Consider the following 21909-nt stretch of genomic DNA (forward strand, 5'->3'; position numbering starts at 1 on the left):
TCCGAATGAAAGAGAAGAAAGGGAACAGAGGACGTGCCCCGCCCGAGGGCACACAGCGTGTTAGCAGGACACAGGGCGCGGAGGAGGAGAGCACTCGCTTGGGGTTACCACCAGCCTGGCCACCAAGGCCCGGTGGAGCCCACAAAGCGCGGGGACCTGGTGGCCCCGCCCCCGCCCCAGGAACACCCCGCCCAGCGCCCTAGGCCCTCCCCCCGAGAGCCGCCAAGGACTTCCCCCCCCCTTCCCCCGCTGTCTCCAGGCCAAGCGGCCCTGCCTCCTTGACAACCAAAGGGACGCTTCGTCCTTAGCAACCAGCGCGGCTCCCACCATGGCTGAAGAAGAGGAAATGACTGCCCAGACGGAGAAAGTTATCCGAATCCAGAGGGTGTTTATAAACCTGCTGGACTCATACAGCAGCAGAAACATCGGGAAGGTGAGTGTTTGCCGTCAGAGCAGAACCCTGGCCCCCAGCTCCCAGTCCCCCCCCAGGTCCCCAAACCCAGCGAGGTCCTGAGCCATGGGGCTCTTATCAGGACCTCTCCTAAGACAGGGTCCCCTGTCATGGGCATGGCCAGTGCTCCCAGGAACCCAGTTTGCATCCAGGCTGGTCAAGCACATCATGTGGAAGCCCAGGTGTTTAAAGATTGCAGGTCCAGCCTCCGGTCCTCCCCTGTTAATAAGGGGAAACTGAGGCTCAGAGGAAGAAAGGGACCTGCCCAGGGTCACATAGTGAGCTGAGGTCAGGGCCTGGAAACAGAGCCCAGGTCTCTGGCCTCCTAACTGGGCACTTTTAACACTCCGCCATTTCATCTGAAGCAGGCAACTGATAAGAAAATAAGTGCAGTGGTTGTATCACCCACAAAGCAGTTTTCATTCAGCCATCCTTTCAACATACGGTTTGAGCATCTGTTGTGTACCAGGCACTGTTTTGGGCGCTGAGGCCCTCTAAGCGTCCTCTTCATATTTCATCTGTAAGCACTGGGAAATGAAGATATTCAAAATTAGGACCTTGGCGCCCTTCACCTTCAAATGCTCCGTGGTCGTAAGAAGAAAGCCATGATTTTATCATTTCCCAGAAGAAGACGTCTTGATTTTCTAGGGCTGTTGTAATAAATTACCACAACTGGGTGGCTTAAAACAATGGAATTTATTCTTTCCCAGTTCTGGAGGCCAAAAGTCCAACATCAAGGTGTCGGTAGGGTTGGTTCCTACCAGGGCTCTAGGGAAGGATCTGTTCCATGCTTCTGTGTGGGCCTCCAGTGGCTGCCAGCCACTACCCTACCATCCCTTGGCTTGGAGACTGCTCACTCCAGTCTGCTTCTGTCTTCACGTGGTGTCTCCCCTGAGTGTGTCTGTGCCCAAATTCTCCTCTTCTTACAAAGACACCAGTCATTGGCTAGCGCCCACCTTAATCCAGTATAATTTCATTTAACCTGATGACATCTGCAAAGACCCTATTTCCAAATAGGGTCAGATTCACACGTTCCTAGTGGACGGGAATTTGGGGTGGTGGGGGTGGGGTGGGGACACTGTTCAACCTAGTATATCATCTAAAGTTGATCAGTCAAAACAATATCAATTTAGCTATATAATTTATATGTAAAATAGCATATTTTATACAGTATGTAATCATGGTAATACACGTGATATTATATGTATTATATATGATATATATTTACTAGAAGGCACTAAAAACAAACTACCAAAGAAGGGAGGAAAGAAGGGACAAAGACAAACAATATCACAAAAAAAATTTTTAAAGAAAGGAAGCATTAAAAAGACAAGTGTAGTCTGAACTTATTTGTGTCTCAAAAAGATAGAGAAGATAGATGATAGATAGATAGATAGATGATAGATAGATAAGTGATAGGTGATAGATGAGAGAGGAGATAGGTGATAGATGATAGATAGATAGATCTCCTATACACAGAAACCGTCTCCAAGGATACACAAGAAACTTAACTATATCTCCCTGGAGGATGGCATTCCTTCATGAGCACCTACAAAATGGTGGACGCAGAGAACTACACGGTAAATGAGACCAAAACATGTTGCTGTCCTCAAGAACCCTCCCTCTCCTGGAACAAGCCGGACAATAAATACTTCTTAGAATAAACAAGCTATTTGAATGTGGGATAAGTACTCTGAAGGAAGGAGGACCTAAAATGTTGACCAGTGGAAGAGGACAGCTCCTTGGAATAGAGTTGCACGCATGAGCTGTCTGGAAGGCGGGCATTTAATCTGACTACACAGGGTGAGGAACTCGTTCTCAGGGGGAGAGCACGGGCAATGGTGGGAATCAGGTTGGTGTGTTCAGAGGACAGTGGCAGGAATGCAGTGACCCAGGGCCCCAGGGCCACCTTCATTGGCACAGCAGGCACAGGGCCCAGGAGACTTTGGGGACTTCTGAAACGTTTTTGTTTCTTTGAAAATCAGAAGAAAGTAAATGAAATTTAAGGGTCAAAGAATGTTTGTCTTTATATCAATACAGTTGTAGAGAATCACTTTAATGCCTTTTTATGGAGAAAAGACCCCACGAAGGAAAACATGGCCCTGCTCAGCAACTAAACAGCACCTCACAGGTCAGAACTCCATCGATATCTGTTGAAGAAATTAACGAAGGAGACTCAAGCACAGAGGCCCAGATCATGCCTTGTGGGTCAGGAGTTTGGCTTATATTCTAATGCCAATAAAAGCCACTGGAATAGCTAAAAGGGGAGGTGACATGATTGACATTAGGAGAGAGGAAAAAAATGTAACTTTTTATTTAACCCCCTTTTGAGCCCTGATTATTTTTTAACAACATGTATTTAGAATAAAACTTTTAGTTTGTAGAAATATTTTTCAGAAGGTTATCAATAACAGAACTTTCCAGTTATTCCTTAACTAACCAGGACCCCTCTTTCTCAAATGTCAAGTAATTGTTGTTGTCTATATTGTTAACCTAAAAATAAAAGGCCGAGGTGAGAGGCAAACAGCATTTATTTGAAATCCAAAGAGAATAGCTATTCAGGAAGCACTGATTCCAGCAGAAACCCAAATAGTATTCTGATTAAGCAGCGAAGGCAAAAGGTTTTTAGGAGAAAGGAAAGGGAAATAATTACATGAAGAGAAGGATGGAATGTCTATGGGTGTTAAGTGAACAAAGGATTTTCTATAGGTGCAAATAAGCGAAGTTGTTCTTTACCGCAGGGGTGTCCAACCTGCGGCCAGCGGGCCAACGGCGGCCCGAAATCCATTGTTAATTGGCCCGCAGCAAATTCCAAAAATGTATATTCAGTTTACTTAAATAAACCAGGTGAGGCAATATGTACTTCACTCGAGTGAGTGGCCCAGCTGTTTGTGTATTTTACTGCATATGGCCCTAGGTAAAAAACATTGAAAAAAGTTTGGACACCCCTGCTTTAGCGATACATGGTGATGCTAATTCTAAACAATGTCTTTTATGTTCATGTATGGCACCTCTAGCAGCCCTCGCTAAAGGTGAGCTTTCAAAATCATCATTCACTGACTGCCCTTACTCTAAGTTCTTAGTTTTTAAGAAATTGCTGTTGTCTTGCAGTTTCTATCTAATTGTGTAGTCGGGGCTTCACTTGAAGAGATTACAGAAGAAGAGGAAGAGGAAGATGACAGTAAGTCAGCTATGGCAGGCGCCTCCTCGCCCAAAATGAAGGAAGGCACGTTCCAGATTGTGGGCACGCTTTCCACACTCGAAAAACCTGGGCCTGACTTCGCCATGGAGACATACTGTGTAAGTCTCGGTGGCTTCTGCTGAGAGTAGACCAAGTGTCACCTTCCGCTCCATCACCCTTATAATGTATTGTTACTCTTTGCTTCTCATTCCCTCTCTTCTGGGGTAAGGTGAGGGACAAGGTGGGGGCAGGTCTTTGTCCTGTAAAGGAAATTAACAACCGCTGTGTCCACTTGAAAGGTTTGCCTGAAGCAAAGAATTGAAATTAGATATTTTTGGAAAGTATGAATCTCATTTGGATTTTCAGGCTCATAAAATTCTTCCTATATACTGAATTCTATACATTTAAAATTCTCCATATAGTCTCCCTCTACATATAAAATGTATACTGCCCTGCATTACCCCAACACAACCCGTGGCCATGATGGGCACTACATAACTGTGAAAGAGAAATCTCCTTTAGCAATAAGCCACTCAGGAATGCTATACCGTTATAGTGCTGTCTTGTTGAGAAACAGGGCTGCCTCCACATGGCAAATTCTCCACAGTCCTCATCCTGAGACATTTAAAAACATCCAAGAGGAGTGTCCCTCCCAGGCTAACCCCTCCCATCAACCTGCCTGATGCTCTCCAGACCCTATACAGCTTTGCACGTGCTGTGTCTTGGAACAGCCTTTCCTCTTTCCTTCCCCATTCAGCCCTATTCGTCCTTCAAGATTTAACTCAGGATATCATCTCCTCCGGGAAGCCCTCCATGGTTCCCATGTCTTCCCCACCCCCAGTTTGGATTCTGAGCTCTTTTCTTGTACAACCATAGCACACTTTACCTGCATAGATCATAGTGCTTCTCACACGCCACTGTTATTATCAGTCTATTGTGGATCTCACTGACTATATCAGCTCCTTGAAGACAGAGACTGGACCTCACTATTCTCCTGTTTATCCATGCATCTTCAGCACCTAGCGCAGTGACTGGCAGAAAGTGGCCCTTAGTGAATATTTGAGAAATGAATGCATGAGTCCCCTCCCACCATCTTTGGGAGCCGTCTTCACCACTTCCCCCTTTCACATGCTTCTGCCTATTCACTCACCGCTGGCTTCTTTCTTTCCATCTGTACATATGCTCAAAACTTTCCCACTCTGAAACAAAACCAAACAAAAAACTTAAGTGGGCCTGATGGCTACCCGCCTCTTTCTCTGCGCCTGGCTCCTGCCACCATGGAACTTCAGGGAAGGCCCAGCCTCATTGGCAGAGCTCACTCCTGCATTACCCAGTCCCCGGTCTGTCCAGTGCCAGCAGGCTGTGTCCCCACCACTTCACAGGAAGTGCCCTGGCCAGTGTCACTGTGAGCCCCTGATTCCCAACGGCCTATCTTTGCAGGCTTCCCAGGAGAAACTCTCATTTCTCCTGCTGCAGCCATTACACTCCGGCTCCCCTTACACATCCAAATACTCCTTCTTGGGTGTACACTGGTTCCTTTTCCTCTTTCCACCCTTGAAAAGCAAGTGTCCCCAGAGCGCCCTCCTTTCTCATACTAGGTGTTGTTCTTTCATGTTTCCCAGTCGTGTGGCTTCAGCTCCCCCATACAAATCAATGCCTTTCAAATCTGTCTCCAGCTCTGCTGACCCAAAAATCCAACTGCCTTGTGGCCCACTCCCCCAGATGTGCTGCAGACGCTTCTAAATCAGTATACCCCAAATTAAATTTTTTGTGCCCTTTATACTCTGACTCTCAGGATAAATGCAAACACTGGTTTGGAAATACAAAATCCTTGTATGGTTATCTTAATACCCACCCACAGTATTGCACCATCGGGAAATGTGCTAGTATCCATGCACCAAGGAGTAACTAGTAAAAACACAATGATCACCACAGTTACTTTTATCTAATGTGAGAACTTTGTATTTTTAACCATTAAAAGTTTCTGCATTTTTTAAATAGTCCCAACTGTCAACTGTAATAACGTACCTTACATCTAGAAACAGAACAGATTAATTCCATCTTGAGGATTCTGAAACAATCCACATAAATCACCCCTCGGCATTTCTGAGTGATTCATGATATATAATTGCTCAAATAGTCTTGCATAGAGGGTGAGTTAGTTTTAAATGCCTCCTACATTTGCTTCCAGAGTGTTCTAATTCTTCCCTTCTGAATTGCGGTGTAAACAGCATGCAGAAATAGCACCTAAGATCATTATGCAATTTTTTAATCATCTGTTCCAAGTGATGTTCATAAACTTCTTTGTTATTTGAAAACTACACACAGAAGAGAGCCAAAATTTCATTTTAAGTAGATATTCTCCTGCAAATTTTTTCTGTGGGACTCTTCAGTGTGGCATATCTAATTTGGAACTTGTCATGCCGTCTAAATATTAAGCTTACTTTGTTAGCTTCTTGAACAAATGACTGTCAATTCTCTTTTCCAGACCATCCCTCGAGAAGACCTTCTCATGCGCCTGCTGGAGTGTGATGTTATCATTTATAACATCTCTGAGAATCCACAGCAAGTAGAGGAAGCCATCTGGGCAGTTTCTGGTCAGTAAGATGCACCCTTTTATCTCCGGGGATATCATTTTTGTGTAATTGACTTTACCTGAAAGTCATCTAATGAACACTGGGCAAATTAGGACCGTGGAAAAAAAAAGTGAACTAAGATTTACCTAAAACATGAAATCAGGCTAGTGAATATGTCTGTGAATAGTGTTAAAGGATAAACTGAGGCATATTAAAATTTTTAAGAATTTATTTGAGCAAAAATCAATTCAAATTGGGCAGCCCCAAACTGGAAGTGGTTCAGAGTGCTCCATCCACGGGAGCTAGGGGAAAGGCTTTTGTAGAGAAAAGCCAAAAGCAAAGCAAAGCAATTATTTGCTTGGATATACCTTAAGCATTTGCTTAAGCATTTACTTTATCTGGAAGTCTAGTTGGCTATTTGTGATTGGTTGTCCTTAGGTTTTGATTTCTTTTCTTTATTTTATTTTTTGGGGAATATTGAGGAGCAGTGTGTTTCTCCAGGACCCATCAGCTCCAAGTCATTCTCCTTCAGTCTAGTTGTGGAGGGCGGGAATTGAACCGGCAACCCTATTGTTGAGAGCTCGCTCTCTAACCAACGGAGCCATCCAGCCACCCCAGGTTTTGATTTCTTAACCTTGAGACATTTACAGGCTTAAGTTTTGGTTTGTTGATGTAGGCTGTGAAGGTGTTAGAACCACCTGAGCCTAATGGCCTCCTTGTTTAATTAATTTAACAATAGGTGCTTCTAAGGCGTAGAACATTTTTAATCATTTAAAGAAATGAAACATTAACTTCCAAAATCCGACCTTTACTCCTTCTGCAGACACTACTTAAGGAGGTGGGGTTGCATGTATTGGGAAGAAGGTACAAAGACAAATAAGAAAAAGATCATACCCTCCAGGCGCTTGGAGGCCCACAGAAAGCTAAGGGGCACCCTGGAAACTTTCATGCAGGGTAGGGAATGGTATGGTCACAAGCAGGGCACCACAGGACGGGTGTGACTTTAAGAGGAGAAGAACTATTTCTAACCGTACGGATGTGATTCAATTCAACAAATGTTCCCTGATAGCCAGGATCAGGGAAGGCTCACAGGAATACTTAACAGTTTTAAAATGCTTTGAAAAAATATAATGTATTAGACTCTAAGGATCTCAGATTTCAGAGAACAAAGCGATGTTTAGCAATTTGGTGCATTGTGAATCGTCTTTGTGATTCATTACGTTGGGAGCCAAGGAGAAAGCAAATGAGCTCATTTGAATCATTATTTTGGAGTAGGGGGACAGCCAAAAAGACACAGAGCACCTTACCCTCCAATATTTTTTACACTTCAATGTTGTTGTTTCAGGAAGACTAGATGAGGGTCAGTGAACTTTTTCTGTAAAAGGCCAGATAGTAAATATTTGGAGCTCTTTGAGCCAAGTACTCTGCCACTGTAGTGAGAAAGCAGCCGTAGACAATGTGTAAAGGGATGGTCTGATTCCAATAAAGCTTTGTTTAAAAGTCAGGCAGTAGTTAGTCAACCCCTGAATAACAGCACCAGCAACGCCATGTTTGGCCTGCAATCCAAAGAAATGGAACGGAGCCTCAGGAATGATGTGCCATATTCAGGGGAAGGATGTACCATATTTGAGGAAATTGTCATGGAAACCACACTGTTGGCAGGTGTGTGGGACACTTGAGGAACTTAGAATGGTTGATTTCTCACTTCTGACTTTGGGCCTAAATTTCATTCAATAAGCTGCAAATCGGAAACATGAACACTGTGTCATCTTTTGGAACAGAGCTTGTTTGAAAGCCTGCTTTGTGCCTTTTTCCCTGTGCAAGTATTTCCCGATGACGCGTAATTACACCTTCTAAAACAACTACACCTCCTAAAATAATAATCAGAGCAAATGTTTACTGAGTTCTTATTTTGTGCCAGGTTTTGGAAATTGATTTTTCTATATAATGCCTGCTTGCAAGTTTCTTTAAATGTTTAATACTTTTTCTGATATAAAAATTGAACATGTTTTGAACATTGAAAAGCACAGTAGGGCTTAGAAGCAAAAGCAACCATTCCCTGCATTTCCTTTGCATCCCACTCTTACTCCCCAAAAGGAACCTCATTCAACCCCCTTGTTCCTTTTAACACGTAAAAACGCCTGCACCTGATGTCCTGTGATTGTGAATTTTAGACATTAACCGTTGACTTCCCGCCATGATAGCCGAGCTTCAGCCTCTCATAGGACCCGCCCCCGCCCTGGTGCCCCTCAGGGGAATGTAATCGATTCTCAAAGTTTGATACTGCATTACCTTTCATGAGCTTTGAAGGTAAGCTGTAGGGTATGTTTTACTGCTTCCTTCTTGGTTCTGACAGAGAAAGAGCTTTATATAATTAAGAAAATGTCACTTCTCTATTTGGTGGAAAGGTTTAACTGTATTACCTCATTTTTGAGCTACAGAGTATGTCTGCAAGAAAGTATAATCACAGGCCCTTACTCTGTCTTCAGGGTCATGTGGGGGGCATGGGGTTGGTGGCGCTATGCAGAACAGGAGTGGCAGCTTTGTCATTTTACCTGATGCACATTCTTTTTTTTTTTTTTTAATTAATTTTATTGGGGTGACAATTGTTAGTAAATTTACATAGATTTCAGGTGTACAATTCTGTATTACATTGTCTATAAATCCCATTGTGTGATCACCACCCAGAGTCAGTTCTCCTTCCATCACCATATATTTGGCACATTCTTTTTTATTTTTAAGGAGGGCACAGCTCACAGTAGCCCATGTGGGGATCGAACGGGCAAGCTTGGTGGTGTTAGCACCACGCTCTAACCAACTGAGCTAACCAGTCACCCCATAATGCACATTCTTAGATTTCGATGTTTTGTTTTGGTTTGGTTTTACAATGGATATGTATTACTTCTTAATAATGATTTATGGTATTATTTTTAAATGTTTTAATATAAAAGAATTCTCCTACCTTGCCTTTCACAGATCCTATCAAGAAGGCAAAATAACAGAGTAGAAAGGAAGAAAGTATTAGAAATGAGAGAAAACATTTGTGTATGTGGATAAAATGTGCTTGCAAGCAGGTCATTTTAGACCCATTAAAATGATCACAAATAGAAAAGGATAACCCAGATAGAGGATCTCTAAATGTGCCAACATTCACAAAATAGGCCAATCTGAAACACCGCAGAGCAGAAAGGGCAAAAGAGCAAAATTAAATTGAAGAGGCAATTTTTGTTAATAGAATAAAAATAGAAACTAAAATTAACACGTTGGGATCAGTGTGTAGACATAATACTCTTAGACTTAATTCAATAATACTTTCTCATTTTCCGGCTGGAATCCATATGTTTATTAAATTTAGGATATCAGCATTTTATTGTTTTGCTTGTTATTTAAGGAATCAGCTCATGAGACTAAAAATGTCCATGACAACTGTGTCACTTAGATCCCCTGATGATAATTTAATTAGATCTCACTTTAGACTTTTTTTCTGGAAAATTATACATCATGAGAAACATTTTAGTGGAATCAGATGCCAGAAGTATTCAGGGAAATTCAATGTATGGAGGTCCCTCCTGGAAAGTGACAGACCATTTGGAAATCAAATACTTGCCCTTCCATCTACCACTGTTCTAAACTCTGATCCCTACACATGGTTTATAATCCTTGCTTATAATGGAGCTTTCCTGCCCTCCTAAGGCCCTCCACACAGCGCCCCCAGCTAGAAGAGTGTGAAGGGAGGGCATACCCCAAATCACTGTGTTTCCCAGGAAATAAGACCTTTTGGAGCAACAATTAATATAAGACCTGGTCTTAATATAATATAGGACCGTGTCTTTAATATATAATATAATATAATAATGGGTCTTATATAAGACCAGGTATAATGTAATGTAATGTAATGTAATGTAATGTAATGTAATAAATATAATACCAGGTCTTATATTAATTGTTGCTCCAAAAGACGCGTTAGAGCTGCTGGTCTGGCTAAGTCTTATTTTCGGGGAAACACAGTACTTTCTTCCACAATAGCTTAGGCCAAATAGGACTGCTTTATGTGAGATCCTCAGAGGGCCTTAGCTTCTGATATGAAGCCCCTCCCTCCAACCTTGATGGGGCCTCCTGCTCCACTCTCTGTGCAGCTGGTCCTACAGCATTGTGGGGAGAGCACAGGCCTTGCAACCAGGCTTCCTGGACTGCACTCTCTGCCCCACTACTTCCTTCCACGATTCTGGACAAACTGTGCCTCAGTTCCCTTATCGGTAAAACAGAGATCACAGTAGCACCTATCTCATAACGGTGAGAAATCAACAAAGCCCATGAATCATGCTGGCCCATGTCTGCTGGATTATTACTAGTATCACTGGCCCTCCCAAAAAGTGAAAGCAGGCTAAGAAATAGGAAGGGGGCTCAAGTTTTCAGCTGGGTTCTGAAGGGGTCAGGCGCGGCTGGAGGGGGAATGCCAAGAGCAATGATGGGGACTGGACAATGAAGCGTCAGAGGGATATCACTCTGGTGTTAAGTGGTCCCAGGAAAAAGGAGTAGCTTCAAGTCCCGCTAACAGCACACATGATTTTGAAAACACGTTCTGCATGGATCCAAATAACCATTCGCTTTTTGGCCCTACAGCACTGAATGAAGAAGTCAGCCATTTTGAAAAGCGGAAGGTGTTTATTTTAGTTTCCACGGTGATGACCTGGGCAAGATCCAAACCCCTGGACCCTGTAAGTACACTAGCTTGTCCTTTATGCAACATTTCACCCTCCGTAATCTTTGTGCACAGAGAAGTTTCTACAGTGAATTGTGTATTCTTACACTCCTGAACCCGCTCCCACAATAAGCACTCCACAGAGTTCACTGACTCTAAACTCAATTCTAACGGGCCCCACTATTTTATATGCTGCCTATTAAACTATAGCAATGTTTGCGTATCACTTACACTTTTTATTTTACATTGAAAGAGCTGTCTTTTAGACTTATTTAAACCTATATTCTTGTCATATATTAGACCTATATATTTAGACCTATATTCTTGTGCACACATTAAAAGGAAAATAGAAGCAAAATGAATGGTGCTGGGGTCCCCCAAACTTCTCTATATTCAGAGTCTAACTTCTCTGAATCACACCTACATTCTGTCTGTTTCCACTTAGTCACTCAATATCAAGCCTGAGTCATGTCATTTATTTGTAGGCACTTTCCTTTCCTATAAAGTGCCTGGTTATTACTTTACAAGAAGATGGGGACCTAGAGTCTTTCTTTCTTCCTGTGTTGCTTTTTTTCTTTATTAACCTCAGATTTATATTTGCTGCTCTGCTCCATCGTCTTCATGCCGGTGAACTACCTTTCATGTCAGTGCTGAATCACAGTATAGTCTTTTCAAAGACATTTTAAAAGGCAGTTAGGTCAACATGTGTGGTACCTAACTCATTGGGGAGGGATGACAGTATGAACAGTCACGCTCAAGGTCACGCAGGCACCAGCAAGGACAGCGTCAGTGCTTCCTCACTGACTATGATTGTAACAAGCCATTAACTGCAAGTCATTTAACTTCAGAGAGGTTAAAATGATGTACATGCACGTGTGAGAATCAGTGGAATACATTATTTATAACAAGGAAATAGGGTTTTATCACACTTCCTGCGTCAAATGACATTTGTTTGTTTGATTCTCTCTCCTTTGGTGGACCAGGAAATCCTTGAGAGCAGGTTTCATGTTCTTTCCTGGTAAAGTTCACTCACCTACCCCATTGGGATGCCATCACCTCAAGGAGCAGGCTAGTCACTTTATTCCTGTTGTATTTCCTTCCCTCAGAGTGTCTAGTACAGTGTCTGCTACTGAGCCAGCATTGGTCACTTGACTGGCTGACCATTTTGCTGGCCTGGTTGATTGTCCCCATTCCTTCAGGTATAAGCTAACTTGCACTGATGGAAGCAAATGGGAGCTTCGTGACTCACATAATTGGTAGGTCAAGTGATGGACTTGAGGCATAGTTAGATCTAGAGGCTCAGCTACTTTCTTTCTCTCTTCTATTGCTTCTTTCCTCCTCTGAGTAGGCTTCGTTCTCAGGTACGGTCTCTCCTCCTTCTGGCCCCCAGCAGCTCCCAGACTTTCCTCCCCAAAGCTTCATTTCTCTTTTCCATTTTGGCCACGTCCCATCGCAGGGCTGGAAAATGCTGTTAGTCCAGGTGTTAGGTCATGGGTCTAACTTTGAACCAGTCACTGTGGCTAGGGGAATGCAGAGCTCTCATTGGCCAGACCTGGGATCACAGACCCACTTGCAGAGGCAGGGATGATCAGTGCCCCCCAAAACTGGATTGGCTGAGAGAGAAGAGGAGATGGTTCCCAAAGAAAATAAGGGGAAATGGCTCCTGTGTTGGCTCCTGTGTCCTTTTGGCATGTCCCCATCCTCTCACTGTGATTTTAATTTGCATTTCCCTAATAGCCCATGATGATTTTGTCAGGTTTATTAAGGTATACTTTACACACAGTGAAATTAGCCCTTTATACTGTATAGTTCTATGACTTTTGACAAATGCATACAGTGGTATAACCACCACAGCAATCAAGCTAGAGAATATTTCCATCACCCCGCTTCACACCACACAAAAAGTCAGTCCCAGATGGATCCAAAAATTAAAAGGAAAAAGGAAAACTTTAATTTTTAAGAAAAATTATAGAATTTACAGGGAAGGATTTCTGTAGAAGACCCAACAATGTTAAATATTTCTTAAAAGATTGATAAATTCGACTGCAATAAACTTAATGAAGTATTTATGGATGAAATGATACTATATCTGAGATTTGCTTCAAAATAATCCCAGGGGGCGAGGACGTAATTGGGAGTATGAGGGAAACAAGATTTGCTCTGCAGAGACCTGCATCAATCATATGGAAAGCTCACATAAATTCAAATTGAAGGACGTTCTGTTAAATAACTGGCCTATATTCTTTTTTATTTTTTAAGATTTTATTGGGGAAGGGGAACAGGACTTTATTGGGGAACAGTATAAAATAACTTGGAAATAACTTTTTCCAAGTCAGGTTATTGTCTTTTCTTTTTTCTTTTTCTTTTTTTTTAATTATTTATTTTTTAAAAGATTTTATTGGGGAAGGGAAACAGGACTTTATTGGGGAACAGTGTGTACTTCCAGGCCTTTTTTTTTTTCCAAGTCAAGTTGTTGTCCTTTCAGTCTTAGTTGTGGAGGGTGCAGCCCAGCTCCAGGTCCAGTTGCCGTTGTTAGTTGCAGGGGGCAAAGCCCACCATCCCTTGTGGGATTCGAACCAGCAACCTTGTGGTTGAGAGGACACGCTCCAACCAACTGAGCCATCCGGGAGCTCAGCGGCAGCTCAGCTCAAGGTGCCGTGTTCAATTTTAGTTGCAGGGAGCGCTGCCCACCATCCCTTGCGGGACTCGAGGAGTTGAACCGGCAACCTTGTGGTTGAGAGCCCACTGGCCCATGTGGGAATTGAACTGGCGCCTTCGGAGTTAGGAGCATGGAGTTCTAACCACCCGAGCCACCGGGCTGGCCCCTGTCCTTTTAGTCTTAGTTGTGCAGGGCACAGACCAGTTCCAGGTCCAGTTGCCATTGTTAGTTTCAGGGGGCACAGCCCACCATCCCTTGGGAGAGTCCATCCTGCAACCCTGTGGTTGAGAGGATGCGCTCCAACTAACTGAACCATCCGGGAGTTCAGTGGCAGCTCAGCTCAAGGTACAGTGTTCAATCTTAATTGCAGGGGGCGGAACCCACAATCCCTTGCGGGAGTCAAGAAGTCCAACAGGCAATCTTGTGGTTGAGAGCCCACTGGCCCATGTGGAAATCGAACTGGCAGCCTTCGGCGTTAGGAGCACAGAGCTCCAACTGCCTGAGCCAACATGCTGGCCCTGGCCTATGTTTTTAAAAAATGTCAATTAATGACAAAGAAAGCTGAAACACTATTCCAGAGAAAGAAGACTAAAGAGACATGGTCGTTCAGTGAAATATACGATCCTGGACTGGACCCTATGTTGGAGTAAAAAATGCTATAAAGGACATTATTGGGACAACTGACAAAATTGGAGCATGAACTGTTGATTGGATCAAATTATTATAGCATATTAAATTTCCCAAATTTCATAATTGTACTCTGGTTATGTAAGAAAATGTCCTTAGGAAATACACACTGGAAATTAAAGAGAAAATGGGCATGATATATGCAACCTACTCTCAAATGGTTCAGGGGGAAAAAAATATGTGTATACTGCTTGGGAAATATAATTAAAAATGAAATCTTCACCCAACCCAGAAAATCTATTCACGAAGTAGTGAAGAAAGAAAACAGCTTCATTATTGTATAAGCGTTAAACTGGAGTGTCATGTATGTCATAAGCAATCCAGTAAGAGATTGCAAGGATAGAAGGAAATTCTACCCTTTTATATAGACAAGCAGATACAACCTGTTACATACATGTTTAAATGATACCCCATAGTTAGGTCCAAGTAAGAGGACTTAACAGCGCCATTTGTCACACATCGTTTGGCCTGGATTCACCTCGTAATTCAAATGATCACCTGTGTTAGCTAATTGGCTTTATCCCTAAGGCAAAGCTGACTACACTTGTCCCCAGACCCTGAGTGAGTAGGATTCCCAGGGTTAGCAAATGAAAATACAGGACACCCAGTTAAATTTGAATTTCAGATAAACAGCAAGTAATTTTTAGCATAAGTATATCCCATGCAATATGTAAGACTTACTTCTACTACCACGTTATTTGTTTATCTGAAATTCAAATTTAGCTGGGTGTCCCATATTTTATCTGCAACCCTACACGTGAGCCACTGGCATAGTTAAAGGTTATCTACTTAGGTAACATGTATTCATCGGATGCATCCTGTGGACCCAGAGCTGAGGTGGCTTCACTTGATCTTCCCCCAAAAAACAAATGCTCCCCCAGTCTTTCTCCCCATGGCATCATTATCATTTCAGTTGCTCAACCTCATTCCTTTCCATCCACCAGCCAGCCCATCAGTAAATTCTGTTCCTTCATCATCCCAAATGTATCCCAACTCTATCTTGTTCTCTTTGGACTACTAAATATCGATGGACTACTAAAATGGCCATGGAACCGGTACCTACCATCCATTGGTTCTTGCCTTCAACCTCACTCCTTTCCATCCACCAGCCAGCCCATCAGTAAATTCTGTTCCTTCATCATCCCAAATGTATCCCAACTCTATCTTGTTCTCTTTGGACTACTAAATATCGATGGACTACTAAAATGGCCATGGAACCGGTACCTACCATCCATTGGTTCTTGCCTTCCACTCAATCTCCAGGGAACAGCCTAACCGACCTTGTTCAGATAGAATTCAGATCACGTTACAGTCCTGCTTCAAAGGCTTAAAACCCTTCAATGCCTTCTAACAAACGCTCTTAATGTAAACCTAAACTCCTCCCCAAGCCCTGATAATCTGCCTATCGCCTAGCTCCTCCCCTAGCAATACCCAGCTTGGCTCCAACCGTTTGGGCCTTTCTTTCCATTTTTCAAACCTGCCAACAATTGTGCTACCTGCAGGGGCCTCATGTTTGTGTTCTTCTGCCTCTCTGATTAATTTCCTGTGAGCCTTGGACTCCAATGCTCTGGATGGGTTATTACTTAGACCAATGTGATATGATTGAAAGGCTCCTTATTGGGGCCGGCCCTATGGCTCAGGTAGTTTGAGCTCCGTGCTCCTGAGGCCGATGGCTGCCAGTTCGATTCCCACATGGGCCAATGAGCTCTCAACCACAGGTTGCCGGTTCGACTCCCACAAGGGATGGTGGGCTGTGTCCCCTGCAACTAGTAACAGCAACTGGACCTGGAGCTGAGCTGTGACTCAGATTGAAAGGACAACAACTTGACTTGGAAAAAAAGTCCTAGAAGTACACACTGTTCCCCAATAAAGTCTTGAAAAAAGAAGTCTCCTTATTGAACACTAATTTTTAAAATCCTACTCCAAGTAGGACCTCTAAATCTGGATGGAGCTGGGGAAAGTCACCCTGTACCATGGAACTCAGTTTCTCTCTTTGAGTCTCCTGTAAGTTTTAATTTAATTGTTTCGGATCTGCCTCCATGGGACAGCACAGGAGGGTGAGCTGCGGAGAGACTGAGTGTGGACTGTGGGAAATATTTTTCATCTCTGATTTTCAGGGTAAGCTGATATTTCGTCTTAGCTGAGGAAACCAGGTTTTAAAGCCTAAAGCAGAAATGTGCATGTGGTATGTTCTCATTAACATGGGATTAATTTGAGGGAAAGTGTGGAAAAGAGAAAAAAAAAAAAATCACAATTTAGATTTAAAAAAGGAAACTACATACCGTGTTTCCCCGAAAATAAGACCTAACCGGAAGATAAGCCCTAGCCTGATTTTTCAGGATGACATCCTCTGAACATAAGCCCTCATGCGTCTTTTGAAGTAAAAATTAATATAAGACCCGGTCTTCTTTTCGGGGAAACATGGTACATTTCAGGAACTGTTAGGAAATGGGTTATTTAATGACTTTTATGGAATTGCAGTGACAACCTGGTACCGTCTCTTCAAAATAAGACATTTAGCTCTTTTATTTTGTTTAGATTAAGGTTAAATAATAAAATTTGGCTAGCTAAAACATTTCCAAGAAAATTAACTCACTATTTAAACAGCACTCTTTTTTTTTTTTTTTTTTTGAGCTTAAAGGAACATGGCCGACCTAGCATTTGTGGGCTTAGAAGTATTACGTCTCTAACACATCACGTTTGGCCTTTTTTTTCTTTCATAGGATGATTCTGACATTCCATTTACTGAAGAGGATTATCGAAGAAGAAAGAACCATCCTAATTTTCTGGACCACATAAATGCCGAAAAACTGGTCCTGAAATTTGGAAAAAATGTACGTTTGGAGTGGTAGAGCATTTTGGGTAAGAAAAGCTCTTTTGGAGGCAGCATACTAGGGGCGTGGTGAGGACTGTTCCGCATTCTTTACATTCCTCATCTCAACCTGGTAAGCGTCTCTGGTTTCCTGGTCCTTCCATCCACAGATTTCTGAGCTTCAGACTCAGCCAAGAGGCACTGTCCTTAGGTCGTGGCCCAGGTTCTGGCCCAGCCCTCTAAGTTGAAAGCCTTGTACGTGGGTTCACAGCAGAGCTCAGGCCCTTATCTACCACCGAGTCCGTGGGTCCAAGGAGTTGCTTAGTCCGGGAGAGGCAAATAACTCGGAGTCGGACGGATGAGGAGGGGAACCACGTTTTCCCTTTTTCCAGAAATCTATCGCATTTGTTCCTTCCAACTCTGAAAAGTGGTTATTAGCCTCAACTTACAGATAAAGAGACAGGCTTCTCGAGGTTAAGTAACTTGCTCAAGGTGGCACAGCTAGGATTTACTGACAACCACCCTGCACACTTCTAGGCTTTCTCTCATCTACCCCTTACAACAGCATATTGTACACGTAAATAGTTATCCCCGTTTCACAGATGCAGACACTGGGGAAGAAGTGGCAAGTGGCGGAACGATGATTCAAATCCAGACCCATCAGACACCAAAGCCTGTGGGTGTTGTTGTTTTGTTTTTGCCCGACTCTAAAACGCCATCATTCAATAGAGTTGACCTTGACACATCCATGGTCACTGATCATTAAGACAGACCTACAGCTGGGAAGTTCATGTAAACAATAATAATAGCTCATTAAGTAGCCTTCTGTTGCAGCAAATGTATCATATACATATAAAATGAAATTATTGTCTTTACATTTTCCTTTATCAAAGCAGGTGACAGCAATGCCCTGGTGATGAATGAGTAGTAACAGCTAAAAATTATTGAGGGCTTGCTCTCTGCATGCCAGGCACTGGGCTATGTGTTTTACTTAACGGTACCTTGTGCAATCCTCGTGTATTTCTTGTGAGCTTCATGGATCTCATAGAGAGTCCTCAAAACTCTGTGAGCTAAATGCTGGTATCATTATCCTCAGTGAACTTATGTAGAAGTTATATAGAACCCCCAAACCATTCAAGGTTCCATGGGCTACGTTTTTCCCCTTTGCTGAAGACCCACAGTAGTGTAACAATAGTTCTAAGGTGACACCTAGTGGTCGCAGGGATATTACAATAGGAATTCGCAATATTCCCAAGTTCAACTTCTATTAAACTTTTTTCTTTTTCTTTCTGTCTTTTTTTGCTTTGACAATACAAACACGATGAGTATAAAATATCTGAAGGAAACAATACTGGATTAGGAATTCTATCCCTTTTTCTACCTATTAACTTATGACTTTAGACAAGTTATTAAACTTGTGGGGTTAAATAAAATAATGGGTCTTGACTAGATAGTGTATATCGCTTCCAATTGCAAATCCTATATTATTTTATTAAACTTTGGACATTGCCCCAAATAAAAAATCCATGATTTCTTGATCATTTATGTCTAATTCACTGGTTGAAAAGACATGATCACACACACAGATCATTGATGTGAATGATAGTCTAACATGGTGAAAAACTGTGATCATAATATCTTTTAATGTTTTTTTGAATAAAAACATTAAATTTGTCCCAGACTCTAAATGATAGAATCAAAATTTTATTTTAAAAATCTATTCTTTTTATCCCCAGCTCTCTTAACCACTCTTTTCTGAACAATTAATAAGATTAGGTTGATCTGGCCAACTTGGTTATCTCAATGACCCTTTTTGAACCTTGTGTTTTTCATCAGGTGGATAGAACCTTGGAAGTAATCATTTAACCCAGTTATTTAGCACACATCTGCTTTGGTCCTCCCGTGTACTCGGCAGTGACAGCTGGCCTTACAGCCACAAACAAAACAGATATGGTCTGTGCACTCCCAGGGCTGGTGGTGACCTACTGTTACCATACCTGCAGCAATCACATTCGTATTTATGTACTACATTACAAACACAAGAAAGTCAGCTTACATAGTATTTGGAGGCAAAGGGAAACCCAAATAATTATACAAGTTGCATAAATAATTCTGATTTACCTAACATCAAATGTGTCCATCTTTAAATGAGTCATGCCAATTATTTGGAGTATTTAAAAGTATTGTATTTCACAGTACAATTATAGTAACTCTAATTAGTATTTTGAATTAACCAGAATTGTCCACCTGTTTTGCAAAAGTCACTTAAATGGTTAAGTAGTCCCTTAGTATCTAGTGTGTATGGTCCCTGAAAAAAAAATCTGCCAAATCTCAATGGCAATTTATGAAATTTCTTGTAATAGATAGTTATCCCACTGGCTTTTGATGTTTATATTCTCTGACCAGCCCAACTTACTCATGATAATTATTTTTTAGAAAAAACGTTTTCTGCATTTGCTTTACTGATGTCATATTTGAGATTTTTGCATTTCCATTCGAGTTTACAGATGAGATTGGCCTATATCTTCCTTTGTCATACCGTCGTTTTCTGGTTTCAGTCTCGTGGGTCAACTATCCTCATACAATTGATTGGGAACAAAATTTGCTGTGGTCTGCAATTTGTATGAAATTGGTTTTACCCATTGAATATTTTGTAGAATTTGCTTATAAAACTATCTTGGACTGTGTGAAGGCAGTGATGGGGTCTGGAGGCAAGAAATTAGCCCCAATTTAGGCTAAGTTTTTGAATTAATTGTCACAAAGTTGTCCCCTCTTATGATTTTTAAAATCTCTATCTGTAATTAAGTCCCCCTTTTCAGGACTAATATTTGTGAGGCATCACTGCTTTCCCACTCCTTTGATTTCAGTGAGGAAAATTCTAAATATTCTCTCTAGATACACCTATCTTCTTGCACCACCCCTATCCAAATTCATGAAACTCAAGCAAATTACCTGATTGGTGGGTTTAGGGGAGGGCTTGGCCATGTTTCGTTGGCTCCTCCTCCCTCTCATCTCTGGGATCCAGCTGATAGAAGCAAGCGAGCTTTTATCTTCTTTGGGCCATAAGTTTTACAGCTGCAGGCCACCGTATGAAGAAGTCCACAGTTTCCCCATGCTGCCTGGGGTTGGTTGGGAAAGCATGTTTTATTCTGGGGTTCAAGATTTGCAAGCTCCTCATCACTGCTCCAAATTAATTTGCTTCAGTAGTAAAGATGGTACTTTGAGCTCCATCTGCCTTTTTAAAAATTCTCACTTATTTTAGACTCCAAAAGGAAAGTGGGTGTGGCTTTCAGATCCCTCAAACTCTAATAATGCCCTTTACTTGTTTCTTATCCCCTTTTTATCAATCTTAATTAATTTTTCCATATTATTATTCTTGTCAAAGAAGCAGCTTTTATTATGTCAGTTCTTTATCCTTGTTTTCTAATTCATTACTTTCTCTTTTTTTATTATTCTGCCTTCTAATTTGGGTTTTTGCTGTTTTGAGTTGGACTAAGTTTATTAATATTCAGTCTTTTTTCTAATATAAGCAATTAATGCTATAAATTTGCTACCAAATACGGTTTTAGCTGCATCCCACAGTTTTGAAATAACCTGAATAGTACTTTCATTATCATTAATTTCTAAAATTTTTCTAAAGACTATTATAATTTCCTTTTTAGCCTGTAAGTTACTGAGAAGTGTTTTTTTTAACGTCCAGATATATGGAGGAGTCATTATCTTTTTGTTGTTCATTTCTAATTTAATTGCTCTATGATTAGAGCACATGGCCAGTGTGGCGTTGATTCTGTGGTATTTAGTAAGATGCTTCGTTACATACTACGTGGGCAATTTTGGTTTTTTTAAATTTTAAATTCCATATGGACTTGAAAAACCTGTTTATTTCAAACTGTGTAGAGTTGTATATGTGTCTACTTATGTCAAGTTTCTTAAGTGTTTTGCCAATCTTGCTAATTTGGGGTCTCTTGAATCTGTCAATTACTCAGAAGGGCATACTACACATCTCCCACCGTGAAGTGACTTTGTTTCTCTTTGGAATTATGTTTCGTTTTTGGCTTATTCAAAATTGCTGGGCATTTTCTTGTAACCCCTTCATAGTGTTAGACATTGCAGGAATGAAACTGTAAAATTATTTTTTTCTCAATAATTACCACTAGGATAATACCTCTAGCCAAGTCCACATCTTTTTCAGGCCATTCTTGGGTATTAATGAAGTGTTTTCTAGTTCTTAAAAAGGCTTGGACACGTTGCATATTAAAGCCATCAGTCTGTCACTTAAACTGAAACTTCACCCCTCACAGTTCAGCCTGACTCCAGCCCAGATGCGTGTGGCAGGGAGGGAGGCTCAGTTGCTTTCTTCTCCTTCCTGTATCTTTGTCAGCCCCCTTCTCTTGCTCTTCTCTATTCCTCGCTCAGTCACATCGGCCTGTTCTTTATCATCATCATGTTCTTTTCCTTTTGTTTTCCATTTCTTTTTTTTCCCCATCGTTTGAAACATATTTACTTTATAATCTCTGCTAATTTATTTTCTGAAGGCAATGCAAGTCTGATTTCACTCATGGTGAACTGTTCGCTCATATAGTTTGTAGTTTTGGTTTGTGAATTAATCTTCAGTAGGGTTTTTGGGTTTTTTTAATTCCTAACAATGTAAAGTGTCTCTTAATAAGTATATATTTTCTTGTGATTTATAAAACTCAAATTTAAAAATAATCCTGTGGGGAAAAATAAGAGAAAAGAATCCTGTGATTTTTACATCGATTTTTAAAACTAGTGCCTGTCGACATAAAAAACGTCCAAACCTGTAGAGCATTTTTATAAGAGTTTATTTGAGTCGAACTGAC

At 41.6% G+C, this 21909-nt stretch overlaps 1 protein-coding gene across 2 annotated transcripts in view; it reads left to right on the plus strand.

The window, feature by feature from the left end:
* The first annotated feature begins 286 nt into the window (after positions 1-286).
* The window catches only part of AK7 (adenylate kinase 7), a 55268-nt gene continuing 33645 nt past the window's right edge, over positions 287-21909 (plus strand). For both annotated transcript variants that reach the window (XM_081048536.1, XM_081048537.1), the window contains exons 1-5: positions 287-433; positions 3563-3751; positions 6121-6229; positions 10832-10926; positions 16980-17090. In XM_081048536.1, the coding sequence (XP_080904662.1) occupies positions 329-433; positions 3563-3751; positions 6121-6229; positions 10832-10926; positions 16980-17090 (609 nt within the window). In that variant the 5' untranslated portion in view covers positions 287-328. The remainder of the gene's footprint in view (positions 434-3562; positions 3752-6120; positions 6230-10831; positions 10927-16979; positions 17091-21909) is intronic.

The sequence above is a fragment of the Rhinolophus hipposideros genome, assembly GCF_964194185.1.
Source record: "Rhinolophus hipposideros genome assembly, chromosome: 5".
Classification (NCBI taxonomy): Eukaryota; Metazoa; Chordata; class Mammalia; order Chiroptera; family Rhinolophidae; genus Rhinolophus; species Rhinolophus hipposideros.